Raw genomic sequence first — 26,464 nt, forward strand, 5'->3', positions numbered from 1 at the left:
AGCGTGTGCGTGCGTATGCAGTGGCGGATCTAGAATTATAGATAAGGATGGTCCAACTTAACACAATTTAACATACTAATCGTGCTATAGTATCAAAGCTACAGTAAAATTTAAGAACTGGGTACAAATCTTAGAGTAGTCCATGACCCACTGTGCCACCCTGCTGGATACGTCACTGTGCGTATGTACTAAAAAACTTCAAAAATAGATAATATATATAAAAGTATTTACTAAAATAGGTAACATGTAGGTGTATTTACAATTTTAATATTTGTATTCGATATTTCATTTACCAAAAATAATTTTCAGTACACTGCACCCCGAAAATACGCGGACCCGGCCATATTCGGCACACCGTATGCCGAATATGGCCGGATCCAGCTGTCGTCGCCTCATTGTCGCGTCACGTCACGTCTCATCAGGGTTTCGTCGAGTTTTATGCTGTCAGTGCTTTCGGCGCGGCTGGTTGTGTTGGTGCTGAGTGTGTCGCGTTTTGTGCTGAGTGCGTTGTTTGCTACCTTTTGTGTTGAGTGTGTCACTTGCTGCCTGCTATAAGGTACATGGTAAGGAGGAGGAGCAGAGGCGTGGAGCAGTAGAGTGCGAGGCGACGAGCAGCAGCGCAGTGCAGCGTGAGGCGAGCAGTGGAGCTCAGGCGAAGAGCAGCAGCATAGCGCGAGGTGAGGAGCAGCAACGCAAAACGAGGAGTACTAGCAGTGCGAGGAGAGGAGGCTCAGCAGTTTAAGATCAGTTATAGTAAGTATTTAGATTATATAGGTAATTAGTACTTAGATTAGTAATAATAATTAGAGTAAATAGATTGTTTAATCCATTCAATTAGATTTGATAAATTATAGTACTTAGATTATGTGTGTGTCCCATCAGAGTGCCAGAACATCTGGTGTATACATAATCCTCATCGCCAGATCATTCGACATGTACAATTTTTCTGGATCCAGAGACAAACACGCCAACTCTATTTTCTCTGTAATTTTGGTTAGTCATGAACATCATTACAATACATATACATGCCCATGCAATTCAAAAATTATCAAACCATAACAATATATTTGTCAATCACTCATCACAAATAAACGAAGGTAGATTTCAACTCGGTTTCTCACATGCAGACTCGCTGTGAACTTGCTGCATTGCGCAAGAAGTCGGATGAAACCATCGTCAACTACTTCAGCAAAGTGAAGAAGCTCACATATATCCTGGTGTCCATCGGTCACCCTCTACAAGGTGGAGATGTTGATGACTACGTCCTCATTGGTTTGGTTACCGAATATGAATCTCTTGTCACTTCGATCATCACTCGTACTGATCCTATCTCCTTGAATGATCTTTATGCTTACCTTGTTAATCATGAATTACGTCTTGCACATTATAACATGGATTATCAGAGAGGGCCTTTAGCAAATCTTGCCTCACGTCACATCACAAATTATAAAAAAGAGGTCATGGTCCTGGTCGTGACTGTGGCAGAGGAGGAATCCAATCTGGTGGCCAATCCAATTACATTGGTGTGTCGCAACAACTACGCTCCTCAACATAAAGACAAATTTGCTAGGTGTGTGAGAAGCCTGGACATGTTGTAGTCAACTGTTGGAATAAATTTGATCATGCCTATCAGTCGAAACAAGAGTGATTGCAGCAGCTGAGTATCGAGCAACAGCAACAACTAACAACTCCTATGCAGTAGACACAAATTGGTATGCTAATTCCAGATCAACTGGTCATATAACCAGTGATTTGGACAAGCTCACTATCAAGGAACGCTATCACGACATGGATCAAATTCAGGTAGCAAACGGATTAGGTATGGCTATACAACATGTTGGTCAGTTCTGGCATAAAACCTCTACCGCTCCTTTAGACCTTCAAAATATGTTACATGTTCCACAAGCAACCAAAAAACTGTTGTCTATCCACAAACTCACTTTTGATAATAATGTTTTCCTTGAGTTTCATCTTGAATATTTGTTGTAAAGAATCAGGTCACGATGGAACCTATTCATGTGGGCAAGTGCAAGGACGGCATGTACGCTTTCCCATCCAGTCTTGCTTCCTCCAATAAAAGGGCCTACTCCAGTGCCAAGATCTCTTCCAAAGATTGGCACGCATGACTTGGACACCCTGCCTTCTCCACTATTGATTGAGTCATCAAAATAAACAAGCTACCTTGCTTAGCCAGCTCAAACACAAATGTTTGTAATGCAAGCATACAAGCAAAGAGTCACGATCTTTCTTTTTCTTCCTCAAATAATAGGTTTGTAGTACCTTTAGATCTCATTAACTCAGATGTATGGGGACCTTCCCACAGGTTTGTTGAGGGATATAAATACTATGTACGCTTTATGGATGGTTTATTAAATTTACATGGCTTTATCTCTTGAAAAATAGAACATATGTCTACCAAACCTTCATAAGATTTCAGTCCCATGTTGAACGCTTGCTGAACAAAAAGGTTGTTGTCGCCCAAATAGATTAGGGTGGAGAATATCAACACCTCAATTCTTCCTTTAACAAAGTGGGAATTCTACACCGAGTTTCATACCCTTATATCCACCAACAAAATGGCTCGGTTGAGCGAAAACATTGGCATATAGTTGAAACCGGTCTAGCCCTTCTTGCCCATTCACATGTTCCTCTTCATTTTTGGGACAATGTCTTTCAAACAACGTGTTTTCTTATCAATCGTCTTCCCAGTCGCACTATTGATGGAGCCACACCCATTGAAAAACTTCTTGAAACTAAACTTTATTACACTCTGCTGAGAGCTTTTGGATGTGCCTGCTAGCCGCATTTGTGTCCATACAACAAACACAAGCTCCAATTTCGCTCCTAACAGTGTGTTTTCATAGGTTATAGTCCTCTGCATAAAGGCTACAAGTGCCTAGATCTTGGGACTAGTCGCATTTATATATCCAAGGATGTTGTTTTTTATAAGAAGACCTTTCCCTTTGCAAATGACAATGTGTTCGATCCTTAGCTGCAGCCTGCACTCAATAATCTTCTTCTGCCGCAACCCAATGCTAATGACCAACATGCTTATAGTCATATTGTTCTTATATCGCTTGATGCTTTTGTTGCAGGTTCTTAGTAGGGGGGGGGGGGGTGAATAACAGGGATGAGGATCATACACCTGTTGCAGTTGAAAGTGAGGAAGATAACAATGATGCTTCTGCTGTCAATATTGATGCTAACACATCTAAAACTGTAGGCAGTGAGGAAGCTATAAGCGCGCCTGCATAGACAATGAGAACACATCCAATGCAGACTCGATTGAGAGATAACATCAGGAGGCCAAAGATGCTCACTAATGGTACAATAAGGTACGATGTGAATAAGAAAGCTTTCTCTAGCACCATGTGCATTATTAAGCCCAAGAGCTATAAAGTAGCAATGGAAGATCCCAAGTGGAAAAATGCCATGGATGCAGAGATTGAAGCCTTGATGAAAAACAAGACTCGGAGAGGGTGCCACCAAAGCCACACTCAAACACCATCGACTGCAAGTGGGTATTTAAAGTCAAGAGAAAGCTTATGGAGGTGTTAAAAGATACAAGCCTCGATTAGTTGCCAAAGGTTTCAAACAGAGGTATGGACTTGACTATAAAGATACCTTTAGTCATGTTGTAAAACCGGCAACAATTCGACTTGTTCTCACAATTGCTGTGACACAAGGATGGGAGCTTTGACAACTAGACATACAGAGTGCATTCTTGTATGGCAAACTTGAAGAGGAAGTGTGTATGAAACAACCACCAGGCTACGAAAGCAAGGACAATTCATAGCTTGTTTGTCGTCTTGAGAAGGCGTTGTATGGCTTAAGCAAGCACCCCGTGCATGGTATGCAAGGTTTAGCTCCAAGCTTCAAGAACTTGGGTTTGCTCCATCCAAAACAGACGCCTCTTTGTTCATCTCTCACCATGCAGGAATTACTATGCATATTCTTGTATATGTAGATGGCATCATTATAGCAAGCTCCTCCTCAAGAGTTGTGAAATCTCTCATTTCACAGCTAAGATCAGAATTTGCCGTAAAGGATCTTGGACACTTGCACTATTTTATGGGCATTGAGGTAATTCAGCAAGATGGAGGAATATTTCTCATGCAATAGAAATATGCAACAGATATACTTAACCGAGCCAGTATGGAAGACTGCAAGGCAGTAGCAACACTTATGGCAGTAACAAAAAAACTTCCAAGAATTGAAGGTGTGTCGTTGAATGATGAGGAAGCATCTAAATACATAAGTATAGTTGGTGCTCTGCAATATTTGACACTCACTAGATCAAACCTCTTATATTCAGTGAATAAAGTCTATCAATTCCTATCTGCACCTACAACTAAGAATTGGAGTGCGGTAAAAAGAATATTATGGTATGTGAAGCTAACAACATCATTCGGGCTAAGAATCTTAAAGTCGACTCAATGTTTTTAGTGCTTTTTCATATCCTAATTGGGCAGGAGATCCTGATGACTGGAGGTCGACTAGTGGTTTTGCAGTTTTTCTTGGACCATACCTTATCTCATGGAGGTTAAGAAAACAACAAATTATTTCAAGATCAAGTACAGAGACAGAGTACAGGTCTCTAGCTAATGTCACTGCTGAGCTTGTATGGACGGTCACTGTTTCGAGAGCTCAAAAATTTTCAGGACATACCATCTACATTGTGGTGTGATAATCTGGGAGCTACATATTTATCAGCAAATTCATTGTTCCATGCAAAAACAAAACACATTCAGACCAACTTACATTTCGTTCTAGAAAGAGTAGCTCGTAGAATCCTAGATCCCAGGTTCATATCGACACATGATCATGTGGCATATATTCTCACCAAACCTCTAGCAACACGTCAGTTTGCAATTCTGAAGCGCGATCTGAATCTCGTGGCAAGATCAGATTGAGGGAGGGTATTGAAATATATGGTTTGTTGAGATTAGGAAACAAACATCTTGTTAATCCGATGATCTCGCTAAAGATATGGTTTGTTGAGATATATGGTTTGTTGAGATTAGGAAACAAACATCTTGTTAATCCGATGATCTCGCTAAAGATCTCGCCCCCCCTGTAAATCAGCTCCGGATTGATTTGTTGCCGGTTGTTATTGTAGCGGATACTGCACGCTGCCGTGTATATACAAAGCATGTATCTGCCGCTGTGTTTAAGCAGGAAAAACCAAAACCATCATCTTGATCTACTCTTGTTTTTTTTCACTTAGAAATAAGATCTTCGCTGCGCCGTAATTAAGCTGTCTCGATTAACTGATGAAGCTGACGGTGCCATTTTTGACTCGAGTTCTTCTCAGCCATGTGCGTAAAAGATGACGCCGGGCTTACGCATTGCATTTTTTAATAATGGAAGTATAACTAAATGATGCAGTTTTTGTAGTTGCTAGACCTAATCTCCTTTTGTTTGCTGCACTCTGTGACTTCTGTGATTTCCGTTGCTTTTGTTGTGCTAACTTTCACTGTGAACGGCAAAATCTTCTTCACGAACATCTTCAGACAGGAACACATCGAATTGTGCCATGTGTCCTTGAAATTTTTAGCCGTCCAACACTAGCTATTTTTGGACTCGGCCCGCGCGCCTCCGCTTCTTCCTCGTCTCGCCTCTCTGTCTCCCGCACGTTCCGACGTGCCGATTAACCGCCACGTCGCGTCCTCCCACGCACATTGCCACACCTTCCTCTGCCTCTCTCCCTTCCTTTCTCTTCCACGGACACCGGAGGAGAAGGATCGATCCGATCAGGGAGGAGGCGTGGGCAGAGATGGATCTCCACAGAGGCGTGGCGCTGCGCGCGGCCTTGCTCGCCGCCGTCCTCGGCTTCGCGGCCGCTGGGTTCATCTCAAGTCAGTCACCCCCGTTACGGCGCTGATCTGGTCTTGGGTTCCTGGTTGATCTAATGGCCGCCGTTTCGCCATGGATGCAGATGATGCGCTGCTCGTGCACGGGCACGACACCGCCGGCCGGAGCTTGCTGCAGGCCAAGAAAGGTGAGGGTCCTCTCTATCGTGCATCTCGTGTTCGGCGTTCGCCGGCTGATTTGGTTTCTACGAATGCGTTTCGCAGATTGCCCAGTGAGCTTCGAGGGCGCGAACTACACGGTGATCACGAGCCGGTGCAAGGGTCCGCTGTACCAGCCGTCGCTGTGCTGCGGCGCGCTCAAGGACTTCGCGTGCCCGTACTCCACCTACATCAACGACGTCACCACCAACTGCGCCGCCACCATGTTCAGCTATATCAACCTGTACGGCAAGTACCCGCCGGGGCTCTTCGCCAACACCTGCCACGAGGGCGACAAGGGCCTCGCCTGCCCCGAGGACACCCCGCAGGTCAAGCCCGGGGAGCAGGCCGCCAGCGGGGCGGCCGCCGCCGCCCCGGCCGCTGTGGCGGCTGGCGTCGCCGCCTTGTCCGTGTCGTTGCTGGTGTCTTGGTGAGACTCGGCGGGACGTCGTGGCCAGGGGGCCTGTCACTGTGTTTCTGTACCACATGCCGCTGCATGAATGGTTTTGCAGTTATATGCATGTCTTTATATCTGAACTCTGAAAAGGGTGGTAAATTGGCAATGCTAACCAACTAAGCTCTTTTTTTACCTCTTGCGGATGGTAAAATTTCTTGAAATGTGAAGAACACGCGCTGTTGTCACAAGGCTGAAGATTATGTAACCGTTAGGCTACACTAGCCCATCAAGCCCGTGCGCCTGCACGGGCTAGTGATTTTGGAACAGTAGAAGTTCGTAAAAAATTGATTGTGTGTTAAGATTTAGGATCTGGCAAAGTATAAGTTTTCTTTCGAAGAATTACACCTTTCATGATTGGTAAATAGAAATGCATTTTTTTCTTGTATATTAGAAACATACTTTCTCCGACAACATCTCCATTGGTAATTGTATTTTAATAATTATTATTTTTTGAATATTTGAAACATACTTTCCTGGACAACACCTCCATTGGTAATTGTATTTGAATAATTAGATAGATGGTAAGAATTGGTACAGTATTGAAAGGGCTATTACACATGTTAGGGGAATGGTACCCAGTCCCCTTTTGTTGACTTCGGCCACGTCAGCTAACCCCTAGCGAAGTGACAACGCTAACATTGTAGCGGAATTATCTTCACTGTGTTGCGCAGGTACGATACCAAAGGGCCTATGACGGAAGACAGGAGAGCCGAAAGCTCCGACAACAACCCAAAGGGTTATGCGAAGCAGGAGTTCGGAGGGTGACCGGAGAAAGGCCAAAGGCTCCGACAACAACTCGAATGGTGGTGTGAAGCAGGGCTCGGAGGGTGACTGGATGCAAACCAAAGTCCCAGAATACGGAGGGGTGCTGAGCGTGAAGCGACAACCAACAGGAGAAGCCTGAAGGACCACCTCGGGTGAAGCGGAGAAATCAAAGGGTTCAGGGCCGGAGTTTGGTCCGAAGGGACTCGCTGTTAGAGCTGAAGGGCAGCGCGACATGTGTCCAGCTGAGTTAGGGTTTTGTAACCTTGTATTGACTGGAACACCTAGGGATATTCTAGGCATATTCTTAGGAGTATAAGAGAATATTGCTAGGGATAAAAGGTACTAAAATAATATGAGCAAGAGTGGTTGCGATGGCTATAAATATTCTCACCCTGTTGATGTAAAGAGTGAAATATTCAGACATAATTAATACTAGTTCACTGTTGAGATTGAGATCGTAACAACACACATACTACGTAGAGAAGGTGTCCGCCTTACTATTTTTTCAGATAGTGTTTAGCCATTTTCAAACGCTTTCTTTTTATATAGTGTTTGCCTCTTTCACACTCTAAAATACGGGACTTGCGACTAAATAGAAATTGCTTTATTTCCGTCTTTCTCTCACTCACATTGATCTTAGCTACCTCACTCATGGTAATCTGACTATTGCAGATTTCGCTGCTGTTCACCAATTGCCTCCCTGTACTTCCCTATCTCCACTCTCCGTGAGTCGTCTCTAGGTTCTCTCCTCAATGTATTTAGTTGAAACCCAAGCTTGGGCTGCAACAAGCTCTCGCCACAACCCTTCTCTCTAGACTTCATTAACCTCAATTGTGGTCCCTCATGCCTCTTTGTTAGTTGCCATGATGGTACAAATTGGGATGCCTCTTAGTAGCCTTTTTACATATATATAATGTTTTTTTCCTAATTCTGTGAGGAGTACTAAAGAGACTTGGTTATTTTCGCTCTAGATTTTACGGACAAAGCGACACTCAAAAAAAAAAAGTATCGTCTCACAAAATGAAGTGTCATGTGCAACCCTAAAGAACAGAGTGGCTTAGGTATTCGTGATCTCGATATTCAAAATATCGCCTGTCGGAGGATAAACTCCTGTCGCAGGGATCCCGAGAGACCCCTTTTTAGAGATTCGGCCGGGGGGATGATCCTGGATAAGCTTGTTTGGGAAATAAGCGGGAACGGAAATAAATGCAGTGGCTGGTGGGAGATGATCGCCCTAGTGCGAGAAAGATGGGTGCACCGGGGTTTAGACAGGTTCGGGCCGCACGGAGGCGTAACACCCTACTCCTATGTGTGTGTGTTATATCTCTTCTTGAAGGGAATTCTTCAAGAATGTATCTGTTACAGGGGTGAGCTACCTACAGAGAGCTTGAGGCTCTCGTGTTTAGCTTGGCTTTTGCTTGTTTGTGATGTTCTTCGCCTTTTTATCTGGGCTTCCTTGCCTTGTTCTCCTTGTTTTTCCGTCTCCTTTTTGAGGGCTCTCTATCCTTTCCTTTTATAGGCTCGCCGACCTTGAGTTATCCAGAATGGGAAAGAGGGGGCGCAAATACCAAGGTGCCACGGAGAAAGGCGTCATCATTCCGTCTTGGCGAAGTGACAGGGGCGGTGGAAAAATGCGGCGCGCATCCGACCACCCGCCACTGTGGATGCCCTCCGGCGCCATTAAGGGGGCCCACCGGGCAGCCTCAGAGGTGCCCGGTGCGCCCACCCTGTTTTGTTCTTCTGCCAGGGCAGGGTGGCAGGCGGAGCGCTTCGATTCTGGCAACGTTATCCCGAGGCATCCAGATGAAACGGGACGGGACCCGTGCACTTAATGGACCTACGCCCCCCTGCCAGTGCATGGCAGGGTCTGACACTAGGGCGTGGGCAGCTGAGAATGTCAGGATGTCAGGATGTCAGGCCGCGCGTGCCTATTAAATGCGGCATTGGGCCCTTGACTGGCTGACACCCCGACGATGGGACCCTTCGAGTCGTCGGACGATCTTGCGCGAACCTTCGAGGAACCGAGTCCTCAGGGGCTGCCACGTGCAGCCCCGAGCACTCTCTCCCGAGTACTTGGGTGAGATCTTCGGGGAACTGAGTCCTCGGGGGCTGCCACGTGCAGCTCCGAGCACTCTTTCCCGAGCACTTGGATGAGACCTTCGGGGAACCGAGTCCTCGGGGGCTGCCATGTGCAGCCCCGAGCACTCTCTCCCGAGCACTTGGATGAGACCTTTGGGGAACCGAGTCCTCGGGGGCTGCCATGTGCAGCCCCGAGCACTCTCTCCCGAGCACTTGGATAAGCACTTTCTTCCCGGTATTTGGACTCTGCGGATCATCGGGGAACCGGGGTGCTCGGGAACCTAGAGGCTACGGCCCCGAGCACCTTCCCCCGGGACTTAGTTTCTTCTTCTCCTGCAGGGTGGACCCCGTGGGATGGTGACATATGGCGGACGGCCGGTCCGGTCTCGGGACTCAGGGACCCCTGGTTCCTAATACACCGACACCGCCCTACTCTGCAAATAGCTTTTTAAACTAGAAACCGAAGAGGGGATCTGGCAAAATGTTATGCAAAATAAATATCTAGGCTCCAAATCATTGTCACAAGTTAATTGGAAACCAGACAACTCACATATCTGGACTAGTATGATGATGGTAAAACAACATTTATTTCATTTTGGTATCTTTATTATAAAAAGATGGATTCCAAATCCGGTTCTAGAGGATCACTAGTTGGGAAGCTCGTCACTGCAAGACCAATACCCATATTTGTATAACATAGTGCGAACCAAGCAAGACATAGTCGCTAAAGTGTTATAGTCCTTTCCACCGAATGCCTCATTCTGAAGGAACCTGATAGGACCATAATTGATAGTGTGGAATAAGCTACTTTCACGCCTTATCAATATTAACTTAGCACAAAAACACGATGAGTTATGTTGGAATTTGAACCAATCTGAAAAATTCTATGTGAATTCCCTATGTCCACTCTCTTACATAGCAACACTACAATAATGAATAGGAAACTGTCATTTTGCCCAATTTACATGGTTTATCGTCTAGTTGGTTTTGAAATTTATCCACCACATAGCATACCAAACATGTTTAGAAATTGGTTTCATGACCTTAGTAAACAATGGAAAAACCAAAATACTGGTGGCCGCGGCAACTTGTTGTTCGTTGCTATAGCTATAAAAAAATAAAATTTTCTTTAATAAAAGGAAAAACATTTCTTCTTTGCAGGTTATATATATTTGTGCGCTTTGGCTCTGTACGTAGTCTGTGCGGCAGTGGCAGAAGCATCAAGAGATGATGGCAGCGGCGTGTGCGCACTTAGAGCAGATGGTAAGGGAGTTTTTTTTTACCAGGTTTGGATGGGTGTCTAGGCTGCGAATCGAGGCTCCTCTATCATAGTCCTGCATCGGATTTTCCCTCTTTTTCAAAACTGTTTTATGTCCTCTTGTTTTCACTTCTTTTTACTTTTGTTAGGTTGTGTGCATCTGAGTAATGCAGACACCGTGAGTGAACTCTTACACGGTTGTATTTTCTTGATGGAACGATGAGAGTCAATAAATACTTGTTTATAAAAAAGAGCATTGCCAGTACCAATTGGTATGTTCATGTAATAATTGAAGATATGTATCTTCTATTTCTAATTTTGTTCTACCATTTTCTCATAAAATTAAGTTGTCGTTGCAATCTTTAGCAAGGAATTTATTTTAAATAAGTAGGATTTTGTTTGGAACTTTTTATGGTTTGCAAATAAACCAAATCTTGTTCTTGTGGAAATATACCTTCTACTACAATAACTGCCCAAGTAAAAAAAAAAGTAGATATATAGTTTGCAGTGGTAAAGTATCATATGGACTCTTGGACATATCACAAATAAACTGTTACAATTTTAAGGTTTGAAAATAGAAATGCTATTAATTTTTTAATAACAGAAATAACATTCTCTGACAACAACTCTGGAGATATCATTTAGTAGTAAATAGATGATATTTAAAATGGTAGGATGTACGTCTTTTAGATAGTGCTTAGCCTCTCTCAAAATCATAAATATGATACCCACAACTAAATCGTATGAAGATAAAAAGAGATTCTTTTATTTTAACCCTTTTTATTCTAATATTTTAAATATTAATCTCTATCATACTATATTTTCAGAAACTAACCTCTTTAATCACGTCAGTCATGATGGCGTGACAAATAACTAATGTCACACCACCTATTGGCGTGACAGAGTTGTCTTGTGTGACGTGTTAGACAGAAAATGTGCCACATCGTGTTTTTCCTTAAGGTAATAAGGTTGTCTTGTCACGCCACTCATGATGGCATGACCAAAAGGCTTAGTTACTATAAATATACTCTACAGGGCTTAGTATTAAATATTAGAATAAAAAGATCAAAGTAAATAAAATTCAAATAAAGATACATGTGTTCACTTGTTTTCTAGTCTTTTTTTTTTCTCGGACACATCATACTTACCTTTTTTTAGAGGATACAAAGTGGTACTGCGCGCACTGGAGCCCTTAAGACATCATACTTAATACCATTCTTTTCTGGAAACTTTTGACTAAAATCTCGTTCATTTTTAGAGGACAAATCTTGTTCAAAAATTTGGATACCACAATTGTACATATTATATGTTTTCAATTATAATTTGTAATATCGTACTCCACAATAATTTTGTGTTTTAGAATTTAATTTATACATAATTTCCTACTTAATATATAGCCGGATCTTTTTGGAGTCCTCTTTTTTTTTTTCTATGCCTTGTACATCGGTCATGGTTCATTGAGCGACCAAATCAAGGATCGGATGTTTTTTTTTGTTTGCTTTTCTAGTATTCCTTTTTTTTTTCTTAGCATGTTTTATATAAGGATCACTATGAAGCTCCGGAGAAGCCTCTAATTAGTAAATATATGATATGATATGATTTGTGCTTTCTGAACATGTAGGCCTATTAGACTGCTAATTTACACAAGTCATTTGCTTTTGTCGAACAGATTAGTATCATTACATTGGGTTCTCTCAGTCATAGGTCAGCACAGCAGTGCATATCAAAATGATGATCCTGAATACCTCAGATTAACATGCTGTACACTGAATTTTCTGCTTAATCTGAACACTCATTCAAACTGAATTCATCCTGCAAGAAACGATCTGTCTGAATTTTCTAGCTTCAAAGTTCAAACACCCCCTTTCTCTGAATGCTATGTTGCACAGGCACTGCATTCACCCTGACCACCCAGGTAACTCTCCAGAGGCAGAGATAGTAGTGACCTTTACGCTGCTGGAGAAAAAAGCTATGGCTGAGATACCTTATCCGGCGCGCTCCAATCGCCACACGCCATGGGCACACCACGAAATCTCCTCTCCACCACTAACCTCGCATTCCCGCGCCCCCACCATATCGGCCAAGTCAGCACCCCACTATATACTCAACTCCATTAACCAAACTCGTAGCTAGCTCAGCTTCGCGAGATCAAGAAACACTACCACCGAGTCGCCAGTACTCGACGAACACTCGCGCCATGGCCACCTCGACCGCCGCCGCCGTGCTGTCCCCGCCGTCCGTGGCGGGGCTCCGCCTGGCGCCATCCCCGCGGCAGGCGCGCGCGTCCTTCCGGGCCACGCCGGCGAGGAGGTCCGTGGCGGCGCGGGCGGAGCTGAGCCCGTCGCTGGTGATCAGCCTCAGCACGGGGGTGTCGCTCTTCCTGGGCCGCTTCGTCTTCTTCAACTTCCAGCGGGAGAACGTAGCGAAGCAGGTGCCCGAGCAGAACGGCAAGACGCACTTCGACGCCGGCGACGAGCGCGCCAAGGAGTACGCGGGGCTGCTCAAGTCCAACGACCCCGTCGGCTTCAACCTCGTCGACGTTCTCGCCTGGGGCTCGCTCGGCCACATCGTCGCATACTACATCCTCGCCACCTCCAGCAATGGCTACGACCCCAGCTTCTTCTGATCGGATGGGCCGGCCGACGGTTCTTGTTGTAATCTACTCAGTCTGTTTGGTTAATGTGAAAGATTGGTTAATGTGAACAAGTAGTGCAACTGCGTGTGTATATTGCCACATGAATTTGGTATTCCTCCGTGTCTGCGTCTTCATCTATTTTCAGTCCGTGTCGTATAAACCAGTTATTGTATTGTGCGAGTTCATGACTTGCGAGTTGCGAGCATCACATACATGAGCAGAGCAGATGTCAGCAAGAACCCATGGGATGTTGGGATTCTATTATGTGAACATTGGCCATGGGAAAACAGCAAAACTAGCATTTCCAGAATTGAGGGAACGAAGTAGATTTGCAATGAAGTGATTACTGGCAAGATGGAGTTGATGTTACAAAGATGAAATTTTGTAAAGTGATCGGTGCCTAATAAATTGCAGCAAATAATTTTTCAAGAATGTACATGCGAAGTTTCGAATTGTGAAACAGCAATTAATTTGGATAAGATCGATGATATGCTGCCTGGTTGGAAGGCGGGATTGATGAATACCGTAGGCAAAGCGGTCTTGGTTAGCGCGGTGCTCACGGCCGTTCCTATCCACACTCTCTTGGCCTTAGATGTGCCCAAATGGGTGACTAAAGCCATCGACAAGTGAAGGCGGGCTTTCCTGTGGAAGAGATGTCACAATGTGCAAGGTGACCACGGTGCTGTGGCTTGGCAGTGGATGTGTCGGGCGCGGGAGCTTGGTGGTCTTGGCATCCACAATCTAGATGTGCTCGGTTGGTCGCTACGAATGAGGAGGCTTTAGATGTAGAAAACACAATTCGATCGGCCATGGGCGACGCTCAGTCTCCCGGTTCATGCCAACAATCATGCTCTGTTCGCGGTGTCTGTGGGTACCGTGGTGAGCAATGGGAGGTCCACTATTTTTAGTCGGATCGATGGCTCCATGGTTGCTCCCTGTTAGACATGTAGCCTCACTTGTTGCCGTTTGTTGCGAAGCGTGCCATCATCAGGTAAACTGTCTTTGAGACTACAGAATCGGTCTTGGATTCATGACATTCGTGGTGGACTCTCTGATCCGGCTTTGTCTGACTACCTGTGTGTTTGGGATGCTCTGGAGGGGAGGTTCTTGTTAGATGGGTGCCCCGACCAACATCTGTGGTTGCCCTCGGCTTCAGGTACTTTTTCCACCCACTTGGCTTATCGTCGTTTCTTCACGGGTGCCATCGCTTTCGAGCCGTACAGGAGGAGAATCTAGAAGACCTGAGCGCCGTTGCGGGCCAAATTTGGCTAACCATGCTCAACAGATGCTGGACGGCAGACCGTCTTGCATGCCGCGGCCTTCACCACCCCCCCTGTTGCCCACTTTGTGACCAGGCGGACGAAACGGTCCAACACCTACTCGTAGATTGTGTGCTAGCCAGAGAGGTCTGGTTCAAGGCGCTCCAGCGTGTTGGCTTGCAGGCTTTGGCGCCGGATGGAGTTGAGTCCGTCTTCTAGGAATGGTGGCGGAAAGCGCAAAGCGGAGTTCCCAAGGGGGTTCGTAACAGACTCAACTCTCTCGTTATCCTGGTGGCCTTGTCTATTTAGAAACATCGCAACTGTTGCGTCTTCGATGCCATTCGGCCCAATGTGGCGTCCTTGCTGCGTGAGATCTTTGAGGAGGCTAGTTGCTGGGATGGGGCGGGCGTGATAGGGTTGCGCTCGTTGTCCGTGTGAGTGTTTCGTCGGAGTCGCTAGCTATGTTAGTGATGTGCATGTAACTAAAAACTAACCCGGCCGTTGGTACGATTTTGTAATCGATTGTTTCTCTTTCTTAATAATAATGACACGTAGCACTCTCAGCATGTTAAAAAATAATAATTTGGATATGTAGTTAGAGTTCGTGGGTTTATTGCCACATGAATTTGGTCTTTCTCTGTGTTTGTCTTCAGTTACTCATGGCTTGGAAAAAAAAACACAGAAAACAGCACAGCAGATTTCAGCATGAACCACTGGGGTGTTGGGATACCTATGTGACCATATGGCAAAACTGCACAAGTGGCATTTCCAGAATCCAGGGAACCCAGATATACAGTACAATAATGAAGTGATTAGACCATCTCAAGCAGAGGAAGCATTTTGCAGATTCAGCTGCTACAGTGTTTGCGGACACTGTTCAACACTGTTCACAGAGATGGCAGTGGGTCTGGAGGAAGAAAACACCGTTTGTTACTGTAACAGTACTGTAGTAGTACTGTAGATGTACTGTTCATAGAGGCTGAAAGCGGATCCGGAAAGAGAAAAAGAGGAGTATAAGTTAGAAAATAGGGTAGCTGCTAGAAATGAAAAAAAAATAAAGGATGTTATAATAGTGATAGAGGATACTGTAATAGTATTTTTGATGATGAAAATTTAAGATAGCTGCCGGAGATGACTTTACTAGCAAAATCGAGTTGATGTTACAAATTTGAAAAATTGTAAGGCGATCAATGCCTAATAAATTACAGTAACCAATCTTTCGAGAATGTCTGCACAAAGGCCGATTGGAAGAGAATATTCTAACCTCAAGTAGGTACAAGCTCGGGAAAAGAGGGCAGGAAGCGCACGAGGAGGGTCCCCATGGCAATGCATAACATCACTAACTGGATGGAACAGAACAAGGACGCTCTACTTGCTTTGGCCTGCAGCTTCAGGACTTCCGAAGTCTCAGAGAGCTCTTTGCATTGCGCCTCTAGTTTGTCCACCATCTCCTCTAGCATCATCGCCCTGTTCTCGGTGTGCCGCAGCTTAGTTTCTAAGTGTTTGTGCTCACTAGCCTCAGATATCTGTGCTTCATAAAGAGCGACGTTATCCTTGGTCAGGGGTTCCCAAGCTTGCCAAACTCTCGTCAGGATGAAACACTGAATCTCAGCTTCCATCTTCTCCAAGAGCAGTTGCTCGATATCAGACTGCAGTGACAGCACATTGCTGTTACATGTCACAGTTTCCCGTTGTTGTGTCGGGTTGCGTGCATCGAGTTCAAGTATTCTTGAATCCTTCTTGTTGATAAGCAAGGTTGCTTCTTCCAGCTTTGACTCAAGAAACTTCAACTTTTCACTTAGTTCTTCTACAGGTTCATCAGGGTGGGGTGAGCTGCTCCATTCTGTTTCACTGTGGTGAATTGTGGAACTTTCGTCTGTTTCTTCCCTGATCTCCACAAACTTTTGGATCTCTGAAAAATATATAGCAGCAAATAGTTATTGGGAAAACATTTTGACTAGGGCAGAATAAGAAAACTAAGTTTTTGTAGGAAAAGCAAAAGAAGATTTTAACAGATCATATAAAATATATTATGTATTATGAGTATTACATAGCAGTTGGCACACACAAATTTATAGAAGACTTCCAGAACAGGCATGATCAACATGTGTTGCTACTTGCTCTGTTAAGCTACATGGAAAAATGATCAGCAGGTTAATTATTCATTCTCAGCTGCAAAAATTTTAAACACGACATGCCACAGCAAAACAAATTTCCAGAGGGATGTCTCACGAATTGGGTGTGTCAACAATTGCGGTAGTTAATTACCGTATCCTTTGAATTAAGTGGTTGATCATTCACAACAAGTCAAAGCTACTGTATTTCTTTTCGGAATCAACATGTCATCACTTTGACCTACTCATCTTACAGAAAAAATAATAAAAGTAATAAAAAAAGAAATCAAGGACCATTTAGTAGGATGTCCTCACATAATGTGAGTTATGTCCTATATCTAAAATGCTAAACTCTTCTGTTGGAACTCATTTAAAAGTGTTGTGTTATTGAACTAACCACCACTTGGTATGAAAGGAGCAAGAGAGAGGCATCAAATAAATTTGTTAAAAAATTATTATCTAGAAACCCCAAGCATTTATATATGGGATTGTCCCTTAATCAATGATCCACTCCAGTACAACAATTGTTCATTTCATTCCAGCAAATATAGTAGGTTACACTACTAAACTGAAATAACGAAATCTCAAAATGCAATTGCTGAAATAAATGAAGGTCATGGTAATCTGGAGATTCAGAACTTCACCCTCTAACCTAGCAAACTGGAAAGTGGACTTCATGTCCCCAAAAAAAATACTAATGAACAATTAGATCTTTCACTAAGCATATCGTAGACAAATAAGGCAAGCCAACAAACAAGAATAAATTTTATGTCTTCAACGTTATAAGAAATTCTGCAAAGAGCAGAATTCCAATATGACGTGATCATCTCTAGAAGGACAAGCTTTGGAGTAATGGCAAGTTCACAAATTAAGCTGGTAGAGGGGAATTCGAACATACCATTCTCAAGTGCTTCTTGTGCCGACTGAAGCAACACAATCGACTCAGCGTATGGATCAAGACCTGAATGGATCCCTCCATTCTCAAACTTGCCGACACCCGCTTCATCAAAGATATGATTGTTGGCGTCGGAATCACAGTTCCCCATTACCAACCTCCCTACTACACTCCCATTCTCCTTATAGAAACCTCCGGTTGTATACCGCACCTCCTCACTGGGAGGTTCTTCGTCACTGTGATGGTCATCGGGGAATAGAACCTTGTGAACGCCATTACTGGTGATGCCAGCACTGGATCGCCGTGCATGAGCAGCGCTAGAGCTGAGGAGGTTGGACTCGACACTGGAGAGCGAATTCTCTACTTCCACAGGGGAGGCGGCGGCAGCGGCAGCGGCAGCGCGTGCACTGGCCCCACGCACGCGTGCTGTGCGGATGTTCTTGCAGTGAGCAGCGCCGCCAGGGGCGCGGAATCGCGCCCTGTCGCGCTCCCGGCCAAAGCCGCCGAACGAGAAGTCGTGGCGCGGCGCGCTCGCGGCCGTGGATGACTTGCTGGCCCTGTCGTCGCTGTTGTCCGAGTCGGCGCCACCTGCGCCCACCGAGAAGCCGGCGGTGGCTATCAGGAGGCCGAGATTCGGGTCCAGCCCAGTCGGCGCCGGCGGCGGAGACGCCTCGGGCGGAACGAAGCTGGACTCTACGGATGTGATCGAGCTCTCCTCGGCGGCCGCGTCCTGCTTCCCCTTCGGCGCGTCAGCGGCGGGACCGAGACGGCGCTTGTGGAGCTGCGCCGCCAGGTCCTCACCCGCAACAACGCCGGCGCCGGCGCCGGCGGCACCGGTGCTCGCGGGGGACCACTCGTGTTGTTGCTCCCGCGGTATGCGGCGCCACCGGCGGAGCCCGCGGCCTTTGGTGACCTTTTCAACCGGCCGTGTCGCCGGCTCCGGCGCCGGCGACTCGCCCACCGACTCGCCGACGCTGTTGGTGCCGGAATCCATGCCGCCCGCCGCCGTAGTTGGCGTCAAAGGTCGCGGCTTTGGGAGCCGGATGGGATCGCGGGCCGCATCGGAGGGCGGGAGGCACGAGCTCTAGGGATCGGTGGCAGCGCGTGGTGGTGTTCTTGGGATCGGAATTCTCCGGCTCGGCCTTCGAGTTGGAGATCCAGGGAGGAGTGGAAGGCGAGAGGAAACAGAGAGCACCAGTAAACAAACCGGAAAATGGTATTTTTCCACTCATTATCCTTCTTCGCTGTACTCCAGTTTTTCATGTGGTGTCCTGGCTGGCGGGCCCTACAAAGTACACTCACCAGCGTCATGGAGAGAACGGGCCGCCGGCTATGGCCTCGAGATGGCATGGGCAAAACAACACTTGGGCCGCACGAGCTTGGTTGGCCGCCGTGGCCAGCGGCCGGCTTATCGTCGCTGGCCCCGGCCGACCGGCTAAACAAGAATTGAAAGCAACGAGCACGAGGAGATTGACAATGCAGATACACGCGAGCACAGCTTATTACGCAACGTTAATTATTCGAAACCATGGCCACTGACTCACTGTCCAGACGGTGACACAGCTCTGCGTTTTGAGACGGACATCAAGAGGGACGCTCGATCATCACGGATCACGATCAGGTGACGCGGCGGCATAGCGTGAGGCCGTCGGCGATCGCGAGCTGGCACACGTGGACGCGGCGGTCGGCGGCGATGGCCGCGTTGAACTCCCTGGTGAGCGCCGCGAGAGTGCGGTCCCGCTCCGAGAGCGGCTCGTCTGCGGCGGTCGCGGCCACCGAGCCGCCCCACAGCGTGTTGCCGTAGGCGATGAGGCCGCCGACCCTGACCAGCTGCAGCAGCCGCTCGTGGTAGTTGAGGAAGTTCACCTTGTCCGCGTCCACAAACGCGAAGTCGAACCTGCTCTTGTTCCCCTCCTGCAAGCCAAAATCGCGGCGACATCACCATCTCTTCACTGCAAAAACATTTGCACAAGAATGTGTGCGCACGAATGAAAGGGAAATCACCTCGGCTAGCAACTGATCCAGCACCGGCAGCGGGAGCCCCACGCGGAAGTCGATCTTGTGCGCCACGCCGGCCTTCGCGATCACCGGCGATCCTATCTGGTCGTAGCTCTCACGCTGACATCGATGGCCACTATCTGTCACCAAGCACGGAGATCAAGGAGACAGGATCATGCCGTGCTCACAACGAACAGGTCTGCAAGTAGTAGCGTTAGTCTTGTGACGTGAAGGTCATGGTTTTGGTGCTGTCGACGGATTATGTTACCTGGTACAGCGGCTCGCTTTTGACGAGGGTCTTGCTGTGGAGGCTGCTCCCGGCGCCCGCCTTCGTGCCTTCTCCGGCGCCGGTGGCCGGCCATCCTCCAACGTTTGGTTTTGCTCGCCGGCGATGTTGTTGCAAGCAAGGCGATGTCTTGAATACTTCAGCCTATTAAACTGTATCGAAACTGACGCCCTATCGGAAGGCGTCCATTTTAAAACTGACGGTCAATGCTCGCGACTCGTTTTGTCTGAAAAGTGAAAACCAACGTCAATGCTCGTGACACGTATTCCATACTCTATCATGCACACGCACCATCTTACGAAGATCTTTCGCGCAGGCTCTTATAAAATTACCTTGCAGTGCTGAGGGCTCCGTGACGGAAATGATTCCTCTAAGGTGAATGGTCACTGACGCATGGGTCTAAACGTGGGGGCTGACACGTCGCAGTTACGTTAGACAGGTCTCGTCCCTCCGTAACAGTGGCCGACGCCCACCACCTGTCCATGGCTCCATGCATGCCCGACAAGGGCCCGCCGGCCCGGGCAGCTTCTTGCCTTGTTTGGGCTGATTCTTGTAGATGGATCGGGTCTGAACTGTACCGCTAAGGTCCAGACAGGTAAAACTGGGCTGCAATTTTTAGGCCCTATAGGCCCATAAGGTTGGGAGATGTATTGGGCTTTTATCCGTAATGGGCCTGTGTTTCGAAATTGTTTTCCAGAAGAGTACACAGATACTTTGCCCTCTATCACAATTTTCTCATTCCCCTCACCCAAAAAAAAAAAAAATGCTCATGAGGTGCTTCTCCTGCCTTTTCAGTAATTCTGCAGAAAACAGCATGTCAAGCAACCTAGTAGCCATGCCCATTTTGTGAGGGGAGGCAAGGACAACGCGGCCTCATTTCTGCATGGTAACTGCAAGAGCAGGAGGAGCATCCTGATCATGAGCACGATCTGATGGCCAATGGCTGCTCAGTGTGCTCATTGAGAATTCTTGCAGGTACCAACAGATCGAAATGGATGGATGAATCCAAGGTTCACACATAGTGCATTTTATCACTTGATATATATACCATGCCATGTCCATGGTTACTGATAGCCTGCTGCTAGGATCTTGAGTTGATATCACGGAAAGCTACTTGGCCATGGACGTGACCTTCGTGTGCTCAAGGGAGGAGCCGTTCAAGATGGAGGTGGGCTTCTTCGACACCGTCCAGGACATGAAGCAGAAGCTCCAGAGCTGCAGAGGCTGGCGGGCCTCGACCATGTCCCTCCTCCACAACGCCAATGTGCTTGCCGAGGTTGATGGCGACGGCGACAGCGGCACAGAGAGGTACGGAATCGTGGAGGGCTCCGTCATCCACGTCGTCCTCCTCGACAGTCAGCAGCGGCAGCAAAAGAGAAAGGGGCCGAACAAGGGGCGGGACGAGGGCGCGCCGCCGCTGCGAGTGACCGTGGTGTCGTGGTGCGGCGCGGGGCGCGTGGAGGTGCCCGTGGGCGCGCGCGCCGCGGTGTCGGCCCTGAGGGAGGAGCTGGAGCGCGCGCGCGGGGCGGCGTCTGGGAACAGGTTCCCGCTGCCGCGCGACGGCGCCTACTTCTTCATACACCGGCAGAGCGTGATGGACGTTCCAGTGGCACGGCGTGGCCTCCGGCGATGAGGTCGTCGTGTTCGACGGTTCCGTGACGAGGGCCCCCGCGTACTGAGCCAAAAATCCGGCACGGCATGCCAAGACATCCGAACTTCTACTCACTTAAGTTCACAATTAACTCAGAGTCGAATCAGCTTAAGGCCATGTTAGTAAACTCGAGGTCGATGGAATTCTGCTCTTCTGAATCCACACGTGCGGATGGCGCGCGCGGGACATGGAGCGCGCTTGCACACGTGTGCGCCGTCGCCGACGAACGGTGCGTGCGGCCGTACGAGTCAAGGTTTGCTTCTGACTTATGACTTTGTGGGATGTCAGAGCACCTTATTTCTTGTATGGCCCCTATGGGGACAACACACTCTTCAGACCTCAGTAGTCTTTCATGGCACCAGAACGACTACCAGCCAACCAAGTCCATACGAAATTGCTTCAAAAAGCAGTGGGCAGTGGCACCTGGTTTGTTCTATCGGCTGTTCTCCATTGCTGTTTCTGGTGCTTCGAACTTCTTCCAGTTCTTTCCCTCAAATAAAGAAAACCTTTTAGACCAGTTCTGGGACCTGATCACCTGAACTCCTGAAGAGACACCAGTTGCAACAGGCAAATACAGGCGTTTTTATGGCAAAATTTGAGAGCTATCGGTCTGATTACTGACCAGCTATCACCAGCTTCAAATGTAATCAGGTTAAAAAATTTACAACTTTTCTATTATGAAACTAATTCTCACAGAACAAGTGAACGGATAGTATTCACAACCAGGAGTTTCGATCGATTATCCAATTTACATCGCCTGAGACAGCAAGACAGGGTATCATCCTCGGCATTCTTTGCTTCAAAGAAATGCGCGACAGGGAAAAAAATTGGAGGATCCATGAACACTAGAACAAAGCAATGTTGTGGCGATACTATCATGTATATAAGCTGAAGTGAATCTATCCCTTTTTTCATTTTCCTATTATTTACATCTGAGGACCAAAAGGAGGCCTGCTCATCATCTGCTGATAAGCTAATGGGGTTGCATTTACCCCTGGGTAGCCTGATTGCGACACTGGCTCTGCCTTCAGCTCTCCTGGCATCATTGACCCTGGGTAGCCCTGCATAGCTGATGAATTTCCAATCATCTTTGTTGGAGCAAGAGATCCTAGAGAGGGCATTGGAAGCGCCATGCCTGGCGGAACCATCCTGAACCGGAAACTGCTTGTTGCAGGTCCCAGCTGGCTGCTCAGTGGGAGAGCGAAGGAGCCGAAAGGAGCGGTGACACCGAAGTGAGTGAAGCTGGCTTGTGCTGGTTCTTGCCTACGGTGATTAGCATGTGATGCAGATGGTGCGCTGCCAGAACTGGAGCCGGCTTGCCCACTGTTTCTGGCTGCTGGAACTTCATGATTGTGCTTGCCCTCGTATGTCGTGATGACTGATTTCAGATCATGCGACGCTCTTTCCACATGCTTGCGCACTGAACAGCCAGGGTGTGTACATTTGTAGTAGCTCCTGCAGACAAATGAAATGATGTTAGATGTTACTTATTTCAGAGGATAAAGGATACACACTCATCTAGTGTAAGAAATGGTAATGAAAGTGTGACCTCGGATTTGGATTGCCTTTAACAACCTTCTGCCCATACTTGCGCCACCGATACCCATCATCAAGAATGTCAACCTCGCTTGTGGTCTGCACAACAACCCGAGGCTCCCGGACAGCTCTTGAGGCGGCAGCTCCCATGTCAATGGTACTGGTGACGGCAGTAGTAGTAATAGTAGCAGCTCCTAAAGCATCCAGCTTCCTGAAAATAATCAGTGAGTTAAGTATAACGCCTTCATCCTGTGTTAAGTAGTTAAGTGGTGGACAATATTAACCTTCGTTTAGATTCAGTCTCATCTTCATCGCCATCACACTCTATAGAAACAGTGCCATGTGTTACCCTCTCATCCTCCTCGTTAGACAGCGTCGACGAGACATCAACTGCATCTTGAGACTCCATGATAGATGCATCACCATGCGCTGATACAGGAAGACAAGTAGCTGGCCTAGCCACAACACCTTCACCTTGCGCATTTTGGTTTGTCTCGTCATCTTCCTCTTCACCAGGAGAACAGTGATTAACACCGAACATGGAGTTGGATGTATTTGGTTTAGCAATTCTTTCATCAGTGTTCTCCTTGACTGCAGTAAAGTTTGACTGAAGACTGGATTCCTGCTGACGGATATTCGACAAGGACTGGTTTTGCTGATAAGCACTGTAACCCTGTACAACGAAACTTTTCAGGCACATGAATGAACAAAAAAAAAGGTGGTTTTGGTGGTAAGGTTGGCAATAAAAGGAGGCCAATAGCAGTCTAACACTGCAAGTCTGCAAGGCAAAAAGAAAAAATATGAGACACTAACAGTTAATAAAATACCTTTTCCGCAGTTGAGAAACTTCGCTCTTTAGAACCTAAGTAGGGTTGGAAGGAAAAAACATCATTATCAAATGTACAGTCTTCAGTTATCTTCGCAGCTGGTTGTATCGTTGAATTAACATCTGCAGCCATTAAAAATGGCAATTTGCCTGTGGTTGGAGAAGGCTGTGCCTGCAATAGATCATAACCAATTCAGCTACCATTTCTTTGAACCAATTCAGCTACATTCAACTGTGAATATATGAAAAGGCAAGCACAGATATGTATTTGAAAACCAAGACAGAAACTGAGCTTCTAAGACCACAATCAGAGAATAATTTCTAGGATAACCATGTTTTGCGCAGTAGACATCAATCGATGTTGTAGTCACATGCAGAACTATAGTGTACAAACCATGTTCTACACAGTAGACACATACTACAGAAATTTTTATGTCTGAAAACTGAACTTTGCAAGTCTCTAAAGCTAACTCCAATTATGGCTTATTGCAACCTTGATTAATATTCTAATATATAAATCTCGAGAGCACAGGCAAACCAATTAAGGAAACATGACATACCATCTTATTGTAAAGAAAAACAGGTGATTCAAGGAGTGTAGTTGGACTAAGACCAGGTGGAATGGACACAGGAGATCGAATAACCGTGGATGAACCAACTCTAGAGGTATCAATTTTTGGAACACTAAAACCTGCTCTCGCAGCCATGCGCTCTGCCAAACCACCATGTGAGTTTGATTTCTGATTAGCACTGAACAAATTTGGCTCCAGGAAGAAATCCTTCTGAAATGTGGCTTTTGCAGCTTGAGCAGGCACCTCATCGCTCAAATTCACAAGTTCTCTGCTCTTTTCAGATCGATCATGGGGTTGCTTGTTGCTATGTTCATTGAACAGATTGGAGAATGGACCTGAGCTGAATTCTTCATTCAGTAAGCTTGACATGAGTGTTCTTGGGCTTGGTGTAGGGGGCAGCATCCACTCCTCCATAAGGGATCCGCGGTCGCTTGTGCCCGCCATGCAGCAAGAAATTAACCTCTAACTGAAATAAGTATCATGGAGAACACATTAGGCCTGTCGAAACAACAAACTGCTCTTGTTTCAAAAAGAAACATCAGATTGCTTGATAGTAAAAGTAAGCAAAAATAAAGCTTTCCCCAAGTTGAAAACTGATCAGAAATTCAGAACAATATAGCACAACAAATTACCCAGATTGCAGGACATAGAAAACAAAAGAAGTCATATATGGTGGGCAGTAGTACACATACCAACTAAATTCCAGTGGACAAACAGCATGACAATATGCAGAAATGACAAAACCAACTAAAACAATCTACAACCCTCTACACAATAAACCAGTAAATTCAGTTACGAGAACATAAAGCATAATTTTGACACGAAATGGAGGAACCAATCCACTGCTCAAGCAAGCAAATTACAAACCAAGCTGAAACTGTCCCAACAAAGAACGAAATCCTCGCAAATGAGTCCACAAAGATGGAATTTTGATGCGAAATGGAAAGAACTCACGATCGAAATGAGAAAAAGAATCCAAACCAAGGCACAAACTTTGCAATCCCCAAACCCCCAACAACTATCAGACACGCAATTTCGATGGCAACCTAGCCGCCCTCATCATAAAACTCGAGCACAGATGCAGAAGAAAATTGCAATCAACAAAATAAAAGCAGGAAGGAAATTCCAACCGGCACCTCAACTGGGCTGGGCGAGGTCTCCGATATCAAATGATTGCTTCCTCTTCTCACCCCAAAAGCGAAAGCAGCAGGGTGGATGGATTGGAGTCCAGAGCGTCGACAAGGCCGTCAGTATCAGACACGGATCATGTGTTCTGCTCGCTCCTACCAATAAAGGAGAAGAACAGCCCGAACAAAACCTAGTAACCGAACGAAATTTCTCCTGCAAGAACAGGAGCAGCGAAAAATCCGGACAAAGCTTTGGGTTCCCTTTCTTGATGTTCTTATCGCACTTTCACCAACCAAAAGGCTATACACGAGGGGAACGAAGATCTCGCGGGCACAAATGGAGTTGAGCTCTCACTCCAACCAAGAACCCCCCTAAAAAACAGGAAAAAACAAAGGACTCGAAAACAAAAGAAAGAATTCTCAACAACGTGAGATTTCGCTGCCTCTTTCCGGCTTTCTTTCTCCAGCCTCTCGGTTCTCCGGGAGCTACTTTTTTTGAGAGGGAGGGAGAAGGGAGGAGAGAGAAAGGCGGTTTGACCGAGGAGAAGGGTTGGGAACTGGAAGAGAGACTTGGGAGGATTTTTGTTGCCAGCGTCCAGCGATGGCTGGGCTCCTCTAAATGGTAAAACCTGTTTTCAGTTATTTACAGTAGATATTTAAAAATTTATCCTTTATAATACTATTATAAATATCAGTTAATATTATTATAATATCTTTTATTTTTTTTATATCTAGCAGTTATCTTATTTTCTATTTTTTTTCTCTCTTTTTACCTCAGATCCACACACCTACTGGAAACAGTATATAAACTCTGATTTTCATCGACAAATTTGCAAGTTTTCTACTGCTGTGGTTTTTTTCTCCCTCCTGTTCTCTTCCGTGTGGAGTATGGACCACGGAGGCGGCTACTCACATGATTTTTTCGGCTGCTTGTATACTGTATACAGTGGTATACACAAGGTCTGTATGTAGGGTTTTTTTTTTCTTTTTTCTTT

At 46.3% G+C, this 26,464-nt stretch overlaps 6 protein-coding genes across 8 annotated transcripts; 3 read left to right on the plus strand and 3 right to left on the minus strand.

Annotated features, from left to right (window-relative positions):
• Window positions 1–5,624: 5,624 nt before the first annotated feature.
• On the plus strand, window positions 5,625–7,233 carry LOC133897010 (GPI-anchored protein LLG1-like). The gene is made up of 4 exons (XM_062337613.1): window positions 5,625–5,858; window positions 5,939–6,001; window positions 6,078–6,441; window positions 7,140–7,233. The coding sequence occupies exons 1-4, from the start codon at window positions 5,777–5,779 to the stop codon at window positions 7,231–7,233; spliced, it is 603 nt and encodes a 200-aa protein (XP_062193597.1). The 5' UTR covers window positions 5,625–5,776.
• A 5,450-nt stretch (window positions 7,234–12,683) lies between these two features.
• Window positions 12,684–13,413, plus strand: LOC133897347 (photosystem I reaction center subunit V, chloroplastic-like). Its single transcript, XM_062338047.1, has one exon. The coding sequence runs from the start codon at window positions 12,768–12,770 to the stop codon at window positions 13,194–13,196; it is 429 nt and encodes a 142-aa protein (XP_062194031.1). The 5' UTR covers window positions 12,684–12,767; the 3' UTR covers window positions 13,197–13,413.
• Window positions 13,414–15,537: 2,124 nt separating this feature from the next.
• LOC133897274 (WPP domain-interacting protein 2-like) lies at window positions 15,538–18,707 on the minus strand. The gene is made up of 2 exons (XM_062337937.1): window positions 17,477–18,707; window positions 15,538–16,376 (listed from the first exon to the last, which is right to left on the minus strand). The coding sequence occupies exons 1-2, from the start codon at window positions 18,465–18,467 to the stop codon at window positions 15,730–15,732; spliced, it is 1,638 nt and encodes a 545-aa protein (XP_062193921.1). The 5' UTR covers window positions 18,468–18,707; the 3' UTR covers window positions 15,538–15,729.
• A 334-nt stretch (window positions 18,708–19,041) lies between these two features.
• Window positions 19,042–19,924, minus strand: LOC133897275 (tricin synthase 1-like). 2 transcript variants are annotated; one of them, XM_062337938.1, is made up of 3 exons: window positions 19,740–19,924; window positions 19,478–19,611; window positions 19,042–19,387 (listed from the first exon to the last, which is right to left on the minus strand). In XM_062337938.1, exons 1-3 carry the CDS (start codon window positions 19,831–19,833, stop codon window positions 19,091–19,093), a joined length of 525 nt encoding a protein of 174 aa, XP_062193922.1. In that variant the 5' UTR covers window positions 19,834–19,924; the 3' UTR covers window positions 19,042–19,090. The 2 variants fall into 2 exon arrangements, 1 of the variants encoding a protein (XP_062193922.1); XR_009905880.1 differs by lacking the exon at window positions 19,042–19,387 and having other exon boundaries at window positions 19,490–19,670.
• Window positions 19,925–20,877: 953 nt separating this feature from the next.
• LOC133897187 (uncharacterized) lies at window positions 20,878–21,390 on the plus strand. The gene has a single exon (XM_062337812.1). The coding sequence runs from the start codon at window positions 20,878–20,880 to the stop codon at window positions 21,388–21,390; it is 513 nt and encodes a 170-aa protein (XP_062193796.1).
• A 728-nt stretch (window positions 21,391–22,118) lies between these two features.
• LOC133897257 (probable WRKY transcription factor 2) lies at window positions 22,119–26,053 on the minus strand. Of its 2 annotated transcripts, none has more exons than XM_062337910.1 (6): window positions 25,479–26,053; window positions 24,331–24,808; window positions 23,772–23,942; window positions 23,229–23,617; window positions 22,958–23,155; window positions 22,119–22,863 (listed from the first exon to the last, which is right to left on the minus strand). In XM_062337910.1, the coding sequence occupies exons 2-6, from the start codon at window positions 24,784–24,786 to the stop codon at window positions 22,335–22,337; spliced, it is 1,743 nt and encodes a 580-aa protein (XP_062193894.1). In that variant the 5' UTR covers window positions 24,787–24,808; window positions 25,479–26,053; the 3' UTR covers window positions 22,119–22,334. The 2 variants fall into 2 exon arrangements, with proteins under 2 accessions (XP_062193894.1, XP_062193895.1); XM_062337911.1 differs by lacking the exon at window positions 25,479–26,053 and adding an exon at window positions 25,035–25,467.
• Window positions 26,054–26,464: the final 411 nt, after the last annotated feature.

Source organism: Phragmites australis, chromosome 17 (genome assembly GCF_958298935.1).
Source record: "Phragmites australis chromosome 17, lpPhrAust1.1, whole genome shotgun sequence".
Lineage (NCBI taxonomy): Eukaryota > Viridiplantae > Streptophyta > Magnoliopsida > Poales > Poaceae > Phragmites > Phragmites australis.